Source organism: Coptis chinensis, chromosome 5, assembly GCF_015680905.1.
Source record: "Coptis chinensis isolate HL-2020 chromosome 5, ASM1568090v1, whole genome shotgun sequence".
Taxonomy (NCBI): Eukaryota; Viridiplantae; Streptophyta; class Magnoliopsida; order Ranunculales; family Ranunculaceae; genus Coptis; species Coptis chinensis.
This window is the reverse complement of record NC_141460.1, coordinates 94,108,677-94,122,621: the sequence shown is the minus strand read 5'-3', so window position 1 is coordinate 94,122,621 and position 13,945 is coordinate 94,108,677. Positions and strand designations below refer to the sequence as shown.

Here is a 13,945-nt window from a genome sequence, read left to right as displayed (position 1 = left end):
ATAAAACTCCCTTTAACGATTCTCACGGACCTTTGTTTAATATTGAATAGAGCAGCGATATCGACCACCCTTCTCTTTTGGTGAATGAAGTGGTCGATAAATGCGCGCTCCAATTCTTCAAACACTTTGATGCTCCGCGAAGACAACCGGTAATACCAAATCGGCTCCCCTTAAGGCTTGGCCGAAACATCATACAATGAGCCCATCATACTTACTCTCCTGCCATAACGGCATTTGCTGCCGAAAATGGTGCAAATGATTAGTTGGGTCTCCTTTCCCATCGCACCGTTCAAATCTGGGCTGGGAGAACCTCTTAGGTACTTCAGAATTCCATATTGAATCTGCTAGCGGATTTTTATTGAGGCTCGCTACCTCTTTCTGAGCCGCACTCTGGTTCACTTTTTCTGCCACACGGTTCACTTCCCTATCTTTCTCGATCATGGCCTGAACTACCTCCAAAGTGATACCCGCCGTTGGTTCGACGTCCTGTAGCGGGTACTCCACATTCTCCCCCTCCGCTTCACTGCCCCTAGGATCCCCCAGCTCCGTTTCCCCCCGTGTAGTCTCCCTGTCCTTCCTCAACTCGTCATTTTCATTTCTTAGCCTCACTACCTCTTTCTGCAGAAGTCTGGTGGCGTCAACCACCACATCCGATAATTCTTCCTCTCCTACCCCTTCCATCCCAGCGCTCTCGACTTCCTCAACGGCTTCTCTAACTGCTCCTTTCTTAGGTCTTCCAACGCTTTTTTGCTATAGTGGCCATTTTTCCTACGAGTCCCCACGACGGCCAAAATGTATGATCAGATTTTTACAACCTCCTCAAAAATTACTATCTCACTCGGTGTTTTCTTCTCCCTCTTTCCCTCTCTCGCTTTCTCTATATCCCATAACCGCTCTCTTTCTCCAACCGCTCCATCCTCTCTAACCGCTCTCCATGATCTCTTTTTTAAAATCCCACGCCCGCCACTTGTCCAACCGCCTCTCTTTAGGTATTGTGGTTCTCAAGCTCGCGTGCTCCTCACGCTTCTTTCCTTAATCCACATTCCTTTAGGCCCCGATATTTCACTGAAACTTATGCCTTTCTAGGTTCCGCGGTACATCTCTGTTCCGCGGACTTTATCCGACGCTCCCACTCTTTCTCTTCGCCATGTGGCGCTTCTCGGCCGGTTGTATTACCGCGGACACGATCCGCTACATTAGGTCTCTTCTTCGCTATTCAGCATACGACCCACTTGCCACCTATAACCCCATGTGTCATGAATACATCCTATACACATGCTACTCATTGAACTCACTGTTTAGCGACAATACCATCCTTGTATATAAACAAAATCTGAATAGCTTCTTGAATATTACAAAAACAATATCAGCATTCATCACGTACAAATCTCAAATTAATTAAAAGGCTACTCAAAAAAATATCAAGTCATGTCTATTTCGTGTAAACAACATATAAGTGGTTTCCATGTAGTTCATATACACTTCAATAAGTTTTAAAAAAAGCCCCTTTGAATGGGTGTTGAAAGCCTAGAAAGACTTCTCTATCAAGAACCTAACTAGCTTTCAAACCCATCCTACGAACGGCTGTCGTTATATTAAATTATTCTAAAAAATATTAGCAACTATGCACAACTATGAGATATGAAAATTATAGCTAAACAAACTGACGTCGCATCTGTTGCTTCGCCAATTGGTCATTGTTTCAATGAACCTTCTATTTGGAACTCTGATTTTAACAACAGGTTTCCCTTCAGTCTTATGGAAACGAATCGCAAAGATCTCCATGGCCATGACGACAAGCCGCTACAACAAACACCTTTCACAAAATCAGCAACATCAATCTTTGCGGCAACCCGATAGTGGGGACGTTAATTCAAACCAGCAGCAGTGCTCACCACTGTCTCTTGCTATTCTATCCATTAATGTTGTCGAGGTTATCGTGTTTCCAAAACTAAAGTTAGTTGAAGGAGAAAAAGGTGAGAAGACCAAGCCAGTCCCACCACCGCCACCACTACACCAAGTTTGTCATAGTATTCTGCCACCACTATCTGCACAACTAGTTTCAACTATAAAACCCGCAAAACCAAGTAATGTTTCCAAAGGTCCTATTTTCCTACCAACTGACGATGGCCATCAAGACTTTGGCGAGGTTCATAACAACTTGCTCATTGTTGTTAGTGAAAGACGAGTTGACGATGATGCTTGGGTCATACTACCTTATAGTGCATATATGTGCATAGAAAAAGCGGAAAATGGCAATTACGTGAAATTTCCAGCACAGGAAACTACTATCGATGATGAGGAGAACCATGGAGGAGGGGAAGGAGGTTCATACCTTCTTGAAAGAGTAAAACTTTCGCGGCGGTTGCAATCCATATCGTAAGTTCTCCCATAATTGTGATCGATATGGTACTTCGACCCATGGAAACTTTGATGATCGGGCGGCGGCGTTGACTCTCTTCTACTTCTCATACGATACTCCATGACAATTAACCAAGAAAATTGAAGATTTTTTTTTCCCGCAATGAATAGTACTCGTGAACAGTATTTCTTGAAAAAAAAAATCCCAAAAATCGATTGGCTCTTGATACCAAATTTGATGTATCTTGTTGGCGGAAGCTTTAACAATGGATGAACATCAATAAGATTTAATAAAACAAACACTTAAATCTAGGGCTTAAACCTTCAAACATGAAGAACAATTCACAAAGGATTAATAATCAATAATAACCAACCCAACAATGAAGGCCTAGATGCCTTTATATAAGAAAACAACTACTAAACCTAATTGGAAACCAAATATAAAACCATTCTAAATCTTTATCCTAATTCAATTAGGAGACTAAATAAAATAGAAACTACTAATTAATTAACTAATTTAGAAACTTCCATGCTCATGCATCAGTTAGACTGCACAAACGCATGAAGGTGACACTTAGACCATAGAGAATAGCAGTGGAAATAGGCAAAAAAGGTACCTCAATCTTAAGGTTTGATATTTGTTCAAATGTCCAATATTCCGTATGGTCAGCAACTCCAGGTGCTCGATGGACATACTCCTTCCAAGTTTTTTTCTCTTGCCACCACCACCACCAATTATATCTGAAAATATCGTGATTAAAACAAAAGCTTTTTATATCATCGAAATATCACGATATATCCACAAATATCATCGATACTTACACTGGTATTTATCCAAACTAATATCGCGATTTTTATATACCCATATCTAAAATCTCGATATTTATTGCGATATATCGCGATATTTTGTGCTAGACACTGTGTAATTGTTGAGAATGAGCAAAATTGCACATTAACGTGTTGCCCAGCATTGTGTACGTACCAAATTGGCTTGAACCAATGTACACTCACAATATAGTATGGCAAAGGAAATAAGGAAAAACACTAAGAAAAGAACAAGATTTCAACTAAATTGGACTAAAAACAGAACTTTCACATTTACTAAAGCTCATAAATATTCATAAAAATACAGTTCAATCACAAACTTAGACATCACACCTCACTAAAACACACACAAGAATATTCATAAAAATACAGTTCAATCACAAACTTAGACATCACACCTCACCAAAACACACACAAGACTCCATACCCACACACATGACACATTAACATTTGAAATGTACTGATAAACTAATTAGGCTGGATAGGCTTCAATGATGGATATTACATCTGAATTTGAATAATTCTATGACGAGAATATCCTCCATCCCTTAGTAGCTTTTCCCATTCAGTTTCAGTTCTTTCTTTGCCGCCAGAGCTATGAGCAATCATTGAGAGATCAAATATCAATCCTGTTTCATCCAAAGGAGCTACTCCATCTGGTTGCAACACGATTTCAACAATTATAACTTTTACTCCTCTATTTGCTATAGCTTTGTGACAATTTTTCAATATCTTCACACAATCTTCGTCATTCCAATCATGTAATATCCACTGTATGAATGAAAAAAAAAAAAAAAAAAAAATAAGTAAAGTATGTTTTCGTGAATAACAAATAAATTCGGCAAAGTAATATGTCAATCCAATATGAAAAAAAACACAACTAATTAATGACTGATCGAATAGTTGAATGAACTATAATATCAACCAGATAGAGGCTTTCAGGGGTGGAACCGGCCAGTATTTTATAATGTTAATTGGGGTGGGCTGTAAAATGCTCAGTATATAATTTTGTTAATAATAAAATATTGCGCCTAGAAAATTCAACATATACCGTTAATATTTCAATAAATCACCAAAATAATCAACTATATGCAGTTCATTTGGGAAGACAAACTCAAAATGATGACTCAACAAGTTTTTTGCAAAAGAAAAAACTGATGATGGGTTTTATGAGTCCTTTGTTAATTTGCTAAATTTTATAGACAAGTTGGTGTTCTATAGGTAGCACATTGAGTGAGTTGTGTTTGTTCTGAGTCCTGAGCAAGTAAGCAAGTAAGCAAATGCAATATATTGGTTAGTTTTACCCATGATGTAAAGGCAATTAAGCTAGCAAAATACTAGTATTGTAGATAATTTTTTCCCCAAAATTTAAGTGGGGTTACTGCCAGATCCTTGATGCGCCCATGTAGGCTTTAGTGGTTTCCCTAACAATTAAGGCCATATATCTCTACTATTTTAAAAATCCTAAGCTCATTTACAGTTCTGCAACAATACTTTTATTATTTTTAATGTATCTCTTGGTCTGTTGGTCCATTTTTTATGACTGTTTTGCCCTTCACTTCCATAGAAAATTTCAATAGTATATATGCCAAATACCAAGGTAATAAACATTAATTAGATTGGAGGGACAAAAACGTAAACATACATTTAGATGAAACCTCTTTATCCTTTCAACAAAAACCGCACAACATGCGTGCATCCATGTAGTATCTATTAGTTATGTCCTTGCATTGAAACTTTGAAAGTGAGTTTTGTATTATTATTTTTTTTTTTTTGTTTTTTGCTAGGAAATAATTGATACTAGCAAAAATGTACTTTCATGAGTGTGGTATGCATATAATTACAAATTTCGAATTCAGTGAAATTTTGAAATGTTGAAAAATCTAAATTCTGTTTGGAATTCAGCAATATAAAAATTGTTTTGCAAGGTATTAAAAACAATTGGAACACGTCCTGACTCCTGATTTTATATTTTAGATCTTATCATTGTTCATCCACTTAAGTTTAAGAGTTTATAGTTATGGTTTTTTAACATAACAACGGCGTGATTGTTAAGGTGGAGAAACAATGGGGCCGAGGCTGTGAAGTGAAATTGATTGATGGTGATGGAGAAGACGAAGTTTATGATGAATGATAATCTCCATTTTTCCTCGACCTCTTTCATTTCATTTTTTTCTTTCTAAATTAACTATTCTTCAATTTCATAATATATCATCTATTTGTTATTCAATTTCATCACCAATGATTTATGCATATAGTTACAAATTTCAAAATTAACGGAATTTTGAAATGTTGAAAAATCTAAATTCCATTCGAATTCCAACAACAGTATCGAAATTTGCAAGGTAATAAAAACAATTTGAACATGTCCTGATCGTCAAATGTTAGATCTTATCACTGTCCATCCACTTAAGTTTATAAATAGTTTATACTTAGAGTTTCTTAACATAACGATTGTTGTTGTAAAGGTGGAGCAATAATAATAGCTGTTAAGGTGAAATTGATCAATGGGGATGACGAAGACGAAGTTTATGATGAATAATAATCTCCATTTCCCCTTTACATACCTCCTTCAATTTCATCATTTTTTTTTCTAAATTATTCATCAATTTCATAATATATCATATATTTGTTCTTCAATTTCATCGTATATCCTCCAGGAATTTGGAGCTAGGATTAGATAAATAGATCTGGGTTAGTACGTGTTGATAAACAATATAGTTTAATGTAATTACGATAAAGTACATTCCGATTATTTCAATTTCGATGTCATTTCGCTTTTCTCTTAGATTAGTAGTTATTCGCTTAGATTAGGAGAGAGAAAAATGGAATACATAATACGTATAAAGCCCAGTGGCAATATTGCACCAAATGTAATATAAAAAAAACACACACATAGGAGTAATTTTGTAATTTTAAGTATAGGACTTTATAGTAATTTAGATAAAATATAGGGATTAATATGTAATTTAAAAAAAATGTAAAGACTATTATGTAGTTATCATAAAATATAGGAACTGTACCGTAATTACCATAAAGAGTAGGAATTATTCTGTAATTTACATAAAACATGGGGATCTGAAATAAAATTAAAAAATGATGAAATTACTCCTACGTCCACACACAATTACTATTCACTTGACCCCATATTTTTCTATATAGTAAAAATGTCTATCTGTCTCCGCTACTCCCTTCTCCATAGTCCATATATAATACAGTAATATGTATTTTACAGTTTTACATTGATACACCTTAGGATTCACCAGTCAAAATGTCGGATTTAGTTCAAATGCATGGTCTCCTCTCTCTCTATATATATATATGCATGCAAACAATGTTTAGTGAAAAAAAATATATATAGATATGGAAAACATATATCTTGAGAATCACATCAGATACTCACAGTAAGCTACTTCAATAACAATTAAGGAGCAAACCTTCATGACAATGGCATCGGCATGGGGAATCTCTACAAACATGTCACCACCAACGTGCACAACTCCAGCGTGCTCAGGTGCTGTTGCTACAACATGTGGTAGATCAAAATTAGTGCCAGTTAAATGTGGATAAGCTTTCACAATCTCTCCAATCAACGTCCCCGTCCCACCACCAACATCAACAAGCGATCTTAAACCATCAAAACCATTTTTATAACCCGACAAAATTGCATCCACAGCGATCTTGGAGGCAGAAGCCATACCCGAGTTAAAAAGCCTATTAAACTCTGGGTTCATGGAAGCAAACTCCCAAATCTCACACCCATTGGCTTTGGCAAAAGCGTACCCTCCTTCTTCCACACATTTGTTCAGTTTTTGAAATGAGTCCATTGAGCAATGATGTGTCACAGCCTGGATTATTGGGGTCATGCTAAAATCAGCATCACGTAATAGCCACTTGGAAGAATTAGTAAGGCCATAGAGTTTTTCCTCATTTTGGTTTGGAGCGTGTGATGAGAAAACACCTTTACGAACTAGCAATCTCATTATGCGAAATAGATAATTGATATTAGGAGGAGAAGAAGAAGATGATGTTGATTGAATGCCGGCAGCTATTTCTGAGAGGGATATGGGAAGGCCATGGCTGTTTATGATATCTGCTATACGAAGCTCGACCACACATTTTAGAGCCATGGTGTCTGCAAAGGCAAACAGTAACTTTGTTATGTTTTGTTGGCCTTGTAGTATAGCTTCTTCTTCAGCCATCTCCCTCTCTCTCATGTACTCTCTCTCCGTCTAGTCTGTTTGCTTTGATATATAATGTCCTACATTATTTAAGCCAACACGGAACCCCAATTTTCGTAATCACTGGGTCATCAATTTTACCAATCGAATCTTCTGAATCTTTTTTTTTTTTCTAATCGTATTAGTTTTTTTGGTTCTAATCGTATTAGTTGAATTTTAAATATATGTCAATTTTAGAAGAGGTTTTCTTACTTGCCCATAACCTCCTATGCATTCCAATGCACATCAATCTCAGCTAATGAAATTCTGAAGTAAACTTGTTAACCTGAGAAACTGGTTAGACTAGCTTTCGAACCCGTCCTACGAACGAGTGCCGTTATATTAATTATTGTAAAAAATATTAGCAACTATACATAGCTATGAGATATATTAAAATTATATTAATCAGTCATTCAAATTTCTTGCACCACTCTCTATAAAAAGGAAGCACCAAACCTTGATAAAACTCATCGACTTCTTTTTGTTGTTAGGTTTAATAATTGAAGTTTGATTGAAGTTTTGTGAGAATGCCCAATGTGACGAAAATAATATTGAAGCTACTTGAATAACATGACATTTTTAATCATAATAAAAAAAATTTATGATAAACACTACTTAAAATACAAAACTATATTTGTCGAGACATTTATTCCCCCTACATATAATACAAACATGTTTTAGGGTTATTAGTTCAATGCATTTGTATCAAGTTTCTGATTTTCCATTAATTATTTTTTGAGGTTAGTTCAATGTAGCACGTTGCATTCAGTTTCTAATTTCTCATTAATTATTTTTTGAGGTTAGTTCAATACAGTTGTATCAAGTTTCCGATTTTCCGTTAATTATTATTTGAGGTTAGTTCAGTGCAATTGCATTCACTTTATAATTTCCCGTTAGTTATTCATTAAGGTTAATTCAGTACAGTTGCATCCAGTTTTTGATGTTTCGTTAATTACTCTTTGTGATTTGTTCAATACATTTGCATTCAGTTTCTGATTTCCCGTTAATTATTTTTCTAGGTTAGTTCGATAGTTTATAATTTCTAGTTATTTATGCTTTTGAGGTTAGTCGCGATCTGATTTACATCCGGCTTTTCGATTTCCAGTTCACTATTATTTGAGGTTATTTCAATGCATTTGCATCCACTTCGATTTCCGTTAGTTAATCTCTAATTTTAGTTTAATGCAGTTGCATCCAGTTTATGATTTTCTGTTAATTATTCTTTGAGGTTAGTTCAATACAGTTGTATCCAATTTCCGATTTTATGTTAATTGTTTTTTGAGGTTAATTCAATGCATTTGCATCAAGTTTCTGATTTTCTGTTAATTACTTTTTGAGGTTAGTTCAATGCATTTAGATCAAATTTATAATTTCATGTTAATTATTCATTTAGGTTAGTTCAGTGTAGTTTCATCCCTTTTTCAATATTTTATTAATTAGTATTTGAGATTAGTTCATTGCAATTGCATCTTGTTTCCAATTTTTCGTAATAATTCTTTAAGGTTAGTTCAATATATCTGCATATAGTTTTTGATTATTTATGCTTTGAGGTTAGTTTGATGCAATTACATCATGTTTCTGATTTCCCATTAACTATTCTTTGAGGTTATTTTAATGCATATTTGCATTTAGTTTCTGATTTCCCACCAATTGTTCTATGAGGTTAGTTCAATGCAGTTGCATTCGATTTTTGATTTTATGTTAATTATTTTTTGAGTTTAGTTCAATGCATTTGCATACAGTTTCTGGTTTTCCATTAATTATTATTTGAGGTTTGTTTGATGTATTTGCATACCGATTTTCGGTTAAATATTTTTTAAAGATTTGCATCCAATTTCTAATTTTTCGTTAGTTATTCTCTGATGTTAGTTTAATGCAATTGCATCAAGTTTTTCGATTTCTAGTTAATTACTTTTTGAGTTTAGTTTATTGTATTTGCATAAAGTTTTCGATTTTCCGTTAATTACTCTTTGAGTTCAGTTATGTATTTGAATCCAATTTTCAATTTCCTTTTAATTATCCAATGTGGTGTGTAATACCAACTTCTACTGATCCATCTGTAGTGTCCTTGCAAACATGACATAAAAAATAAATTATGTTTGATTTACTATGTGGGATCATCAAAGATTATCCAGTTCCCGATTTTCTATTAATTATTCTTTAAATTATGCATGACTCTCTATGTGGAATCTGCAAAGATTATCTACGAACGGGTGTTATTATATTAATTATTCTAAAAAATATTTGTAAATATGCATAACTATTTTATATTAATATTATATTGATCACTCATCCAAATTTCTTATAACGTGAAAACCTCACTCTCTATTAAAAAAACTCACCTTTGATAAAACCCTTCAACTTCATTTTGTTGTTTAATAATATAAATTTGATTGAAGTTTTGTGAGGTTACCTAATAAGGCGAAGTTCATATATATTGAAGCTACTTGAATAGTAAGGAGTTACCAGTCATACGGAAAAAGATAAGATAAACACCATTTTAAATGCAAAACTATACTTATCAAGACATTCTCACAACATATAATCCAACTATGTTTTGAGGTTAATTCAATACATTTGCATCCAGTTTCTGATTTTCCGTTATTTATAATTTGAGGTTAGTTCAATACAGTTGAATCCAATTTTTGATTCCCGTTTTTTTTTAGGTTAGTTCAATGCAGTTGTATCTTGTTTCCGATTTTTCGTTAATTATTCTTTGCAGTTAGTTCAATACATTTGCATCCAATTTCCAATTCCCTATTAATTGTTATTTGAGGTTAGCTCAATGCATTTGCATCCCGTTTCTGATTTCCCGTTAATTATTCTGTGAGATTAGTTTAATGCATTTGTATAAAGTTTCCGATTTCTCGTTTATTATTTGATAAGGTTGCATTTGCATCTAGTTTTCCATTTCCCGTTAATTATTGTTTGAGGTTAGTTCAATGAATTTGCATCCAATTTTCAATTTCCCGTTAATTATTTCTTGAGGTTAGTTCAATGTATTTGCATTCAGTTTATTTTTAGATATTAGTTCAGTGCAGCTGCATCCGGTTTCCGATTTTCCGTTAATTATTCTTTAAGATTAGTTCCACGCATTTGAATCATGTTTCCAATTTATAATTAATTTTTCTTTGAGGTTAGTTCAATGTATTTGCATCCAGTTCCCAATTTCCCGACAATTATTTTTTTTTATATTTGTTTGATGTATTTGCATCCAAGTTTTGATTTCCCGTTAATTATTCTTTGAGGTTAGTTTAATGCAGTTGTATCCATATTCCGATTTTCTATTAATTACTTTTTAAGATTAGTTTAATACTTGCATTTGCATCTAGTTTTCGATTTCCTGTTAAATATTATTTGAGGTTAGGTCGATGCATTTGCATCTAGTTTTCAGTTCCCCATTAATTGTTCTTTGACGTTAGTTTCATTCAGTATTATATATGTTTTGAAATATTTGTCATTATTGCTTTGCCGTTATTTTTTTTTTTCCATTTTCTATTATATATTTTGTGATGTTATTTTTTGTATAATTTAATTTTTCACATGTAATTTGTTTTGGTTTGGTATATAATTTATTTAAGCCCAACTTCCACTTTAACTGAATCTTGTTATTCCATTTGAATATATATATATATATATATATATATATATATATGATATATATATATATATATGTTATATATATATATATATATATATAATAGTGTTGAAAATTTATATAAATTTATAAATTTAATTGGAATCTGCCGTAATTATTGTGACTAGAATTGTGATTTTTGGAATCCTTAACTATGAATAAATGTTTAAATCCCATTGTGGATGACGCATCAAATCGAAAAGGTTTTTGGAAAATTGTTTTCGGTGGAAACTATTATTTTTAGCAATTTAGTTTTTTTGTCTCATATTTTTTTTTTCGTAATTAGCTATATTTTTTGGAAAAAGTTAGAGACTCTATGAAACTCTAGATGGGATTGTTTTTGTGAAACTCTAGATGGAATTGTTTTTTCGTAATTAGTTATAGTGTTTAGGAAAAGTTAGAAACTCTATGAAACTTTATATGGGATTGTTTTCTTATTTATATCATACTTTTTTATAAGTAGTAATAGAGTTTAGAAAAAACTGGAGTCCCTGCGAGTGTTCCAAAAAATAGATTGGTGAGGGTGTAACTATAATATATATATAAGGAATTGGAATATGTCATAATTATTGTGGTTGTAATTGTGATTTTTTGAATCCTTAACTATGAATAAATGTCTAAATCACATAGTGGATGGCGCATCAAATCGAAAGGATTTAGAAAAATCGTTTTCGGTGGAAATTATTGTTTTTAGTAATTTAGTTTTTTGTTTACTATTTTTTTTTTCGTAATTAACTATATTGTTTAGGAAAAGTTGGAGATTTTATGAAACTCTAGATGTGATTGTTTTTTCATAATTAGCTATAGTGTTTAGAAAAAGTTAAAGAGTATGTGAAACTCTAGGTGGGATTGTTTCTTTATTTATATCATATTTTTTTATATTTAGTAATAGAGTTTAGAAAAAACTGCTTTTATATTTAGTAATAGAGTTTAAAAAAAACTAGAGTCTTTGTGAGGGTATAGTTATAATATATATCTAAGGATAAAGATAAATATTTGTTTTTTTTTTATATTTTTTACCCTCTTCAATTGGAGGAAGCGAATTGAAGAGTGTCCAATATATATCAAGACTAATTAAGAAAAAATAGGATATATATATATATATATATATATATATATATATATATATATATATATATATATATAAGGAATTGGAATATGTCATAATTATTGTGGTCGTAATTGTGATTTTTTGAATCATTAACTATGAATAAATGTCTAAATCATACAGTGGATGGCACATCAAATCGAAAGGGTTTTAGAAAAATTGTTTTCGGTGGAAATTATTGTTTTTAGTAATTTAGTTTTTTGTTTACTATTTTTTTTTCCGTAATTAGCTATATTGTTTAGGAAAAGTTGGAGATTTTGTGAAAATCTAGATGTGATTGTTTTTTCATAATTAGCTATAGTGTTTAGAAAAAGTTAGAGAGTATATGAAACTCTAGATGGGATTGTTTCTTTATTTATATCCTATTTTTTTATATTTAGTAATAGAGTTTAAAAAAAAAACTGGAGTCTTTGTGAAGGTATAGTTATAATATATATCTAAGGATAAAGATAAATATTTGTTTCCTATTTTATCTCCTATTTTTTCTTAATTAGCCTTGACACATGGACACTCTAGAAATGCTTTCTCAATTGAAGAGGGTAAAAGTATAATATATACTAGGTATTATACCCGGGCATATGCCCGGGTTCTTTTTATGAAATTTTCATTTCTAGCATTGTGTAATAGGAGTAAGGGTATTATCATGTAATTTAACTAATTGAGAAATTTCATTTCCAGCATTGTGTAATAGGAGTAAGTGTATCATCATGTAATTTAACTAATTGAGAAATTATTGCATAATAAATCTCAAACATGTAATAAATTTAAGCATATATTTATGCGTTTTGATAAGTTTAAAACTTGGCACAATCTATAACCTAATTATTATTCTTAAAATAAGTAATAGTTCCATTAAAATTTATTCTCTTGATCATCATCATCACTAATGTTGATTATCCAACAACTTCATCACTCGTCATGTCAACATTAGCAAATGATGTTAAGTAATTCTCTATTTTCTTGTCCAACGTGCATGATATCATTATGCAGCTGTTGATTTATTTCATGAAACTGTTAATTGGCTTCTTGAAGTTGTATGATTTCGTTTGTAGCTTCTTCATGAATCTGACGCAGATGATTGATTTCGCTCCTTGCTTCTTTAAGTTGTTGTCGTATATGGCTAAGTTCTTTGAAGTTGAAATCTCTGACGTCGAATTGGTACAATTCACGAAGTGATGTGAGAGCAGTTTGTGCAGCTTGATTTTCAGCTATATTTTGTGTTTCTTCTAGAGTTCCATAACATGTTTGCAATGTTGACGAATTATCATAGTTGTCACAATCTTCTTTAAATATTCCTTGTAGAATAGGAATGTCTATAGTCACATTTGATCCAAATCTATCGCCTATAATTTCCGTTTTGTAAACTGGTGGTGTATAAATTTCGTTATGCAACAGTATCTGATTCAATATTGCTTTCCTTGAAATAGGAAATATTTTATCATGATCCATTTTGCTACACAAAAAATTAAACATAATTAGTACGTTAAATTGTGAATAAGTTTATATACATGTTGGCATAATATCTACTATCGTGCCGATGCAATATTCCGGATATGGCATTTACCGATACAGTTGTTAATTATATTTGCTAAAGTAATATGCCAAGAAATATTTCCAAATTCCAAATATTTGCTAAAGTATGTGTAATCCAAATTCCAAATAATTAGAATTCAAAAATTTAAATTCCACATAGCGATATTTCCAAATTCCAAATTCCACACAGCGATATTTCTTTACTATTCAACAATTCAAAAACACGCGCCATTGGCACTCTGGCAGCATTGAAGAATTGTA

At 32.4% G+C, this 13,945-nt stretch overlaps 1 protein-coding gene across 3 annotated transcripts; it reads right to left on the bottom strand.

The window, feature by feature from the left end:
• Positions 1 to 3,433: 3,433 nt before the first annotated feature.
• LOC147500299 ((R,S)-reticuline 7-O-methyltransferase-like) lies at positions 3,434 to 7,460 on the bottom strand. 3 transcript variants are annotated; one of them, XR_015196285.1, is made up of 3 exons: positions 6,624 to 7,460; positions 3,585 to 3,957; positions 3,434 to 3,519 (listed from the first exon to the last, which is right to left on the bottom strand). XR_015196285.1 is itself a non-coding variant. In XM_086561974.1 (2 exons), the coding sequence occupies exons 1-2, from the start codon at positions 7,401 to 7,403 to the stop codon at positions 3,688 to 3,690; spliced, it is 1,050 nt and encodes a 349-aa protein (XP_086418100.1). In that variant the 5' UTR covers positions 7,404 to 7,460; the 3' UTR covers positions 3,554 to 3,687. The 3 variants fall into 3 exon arrangements, 2 of the variants coding, with proteins under 2 accessions (XP_086418100.1, XP_086418101.1); XM_086561974.1 differs by lacking the exon at positions 3,434 to 3,519 and having other exon boundaries at positions 3,554 to 3,957; XM_086561975.1 differs by lacking the exon at positions 3,434 to 3,519 and having other exon boundaries at positions 3,732 to 3,842.
• Between the last annotated feature and the right edge of the window lie 6,485 nt (positions 7,461 to 13,945).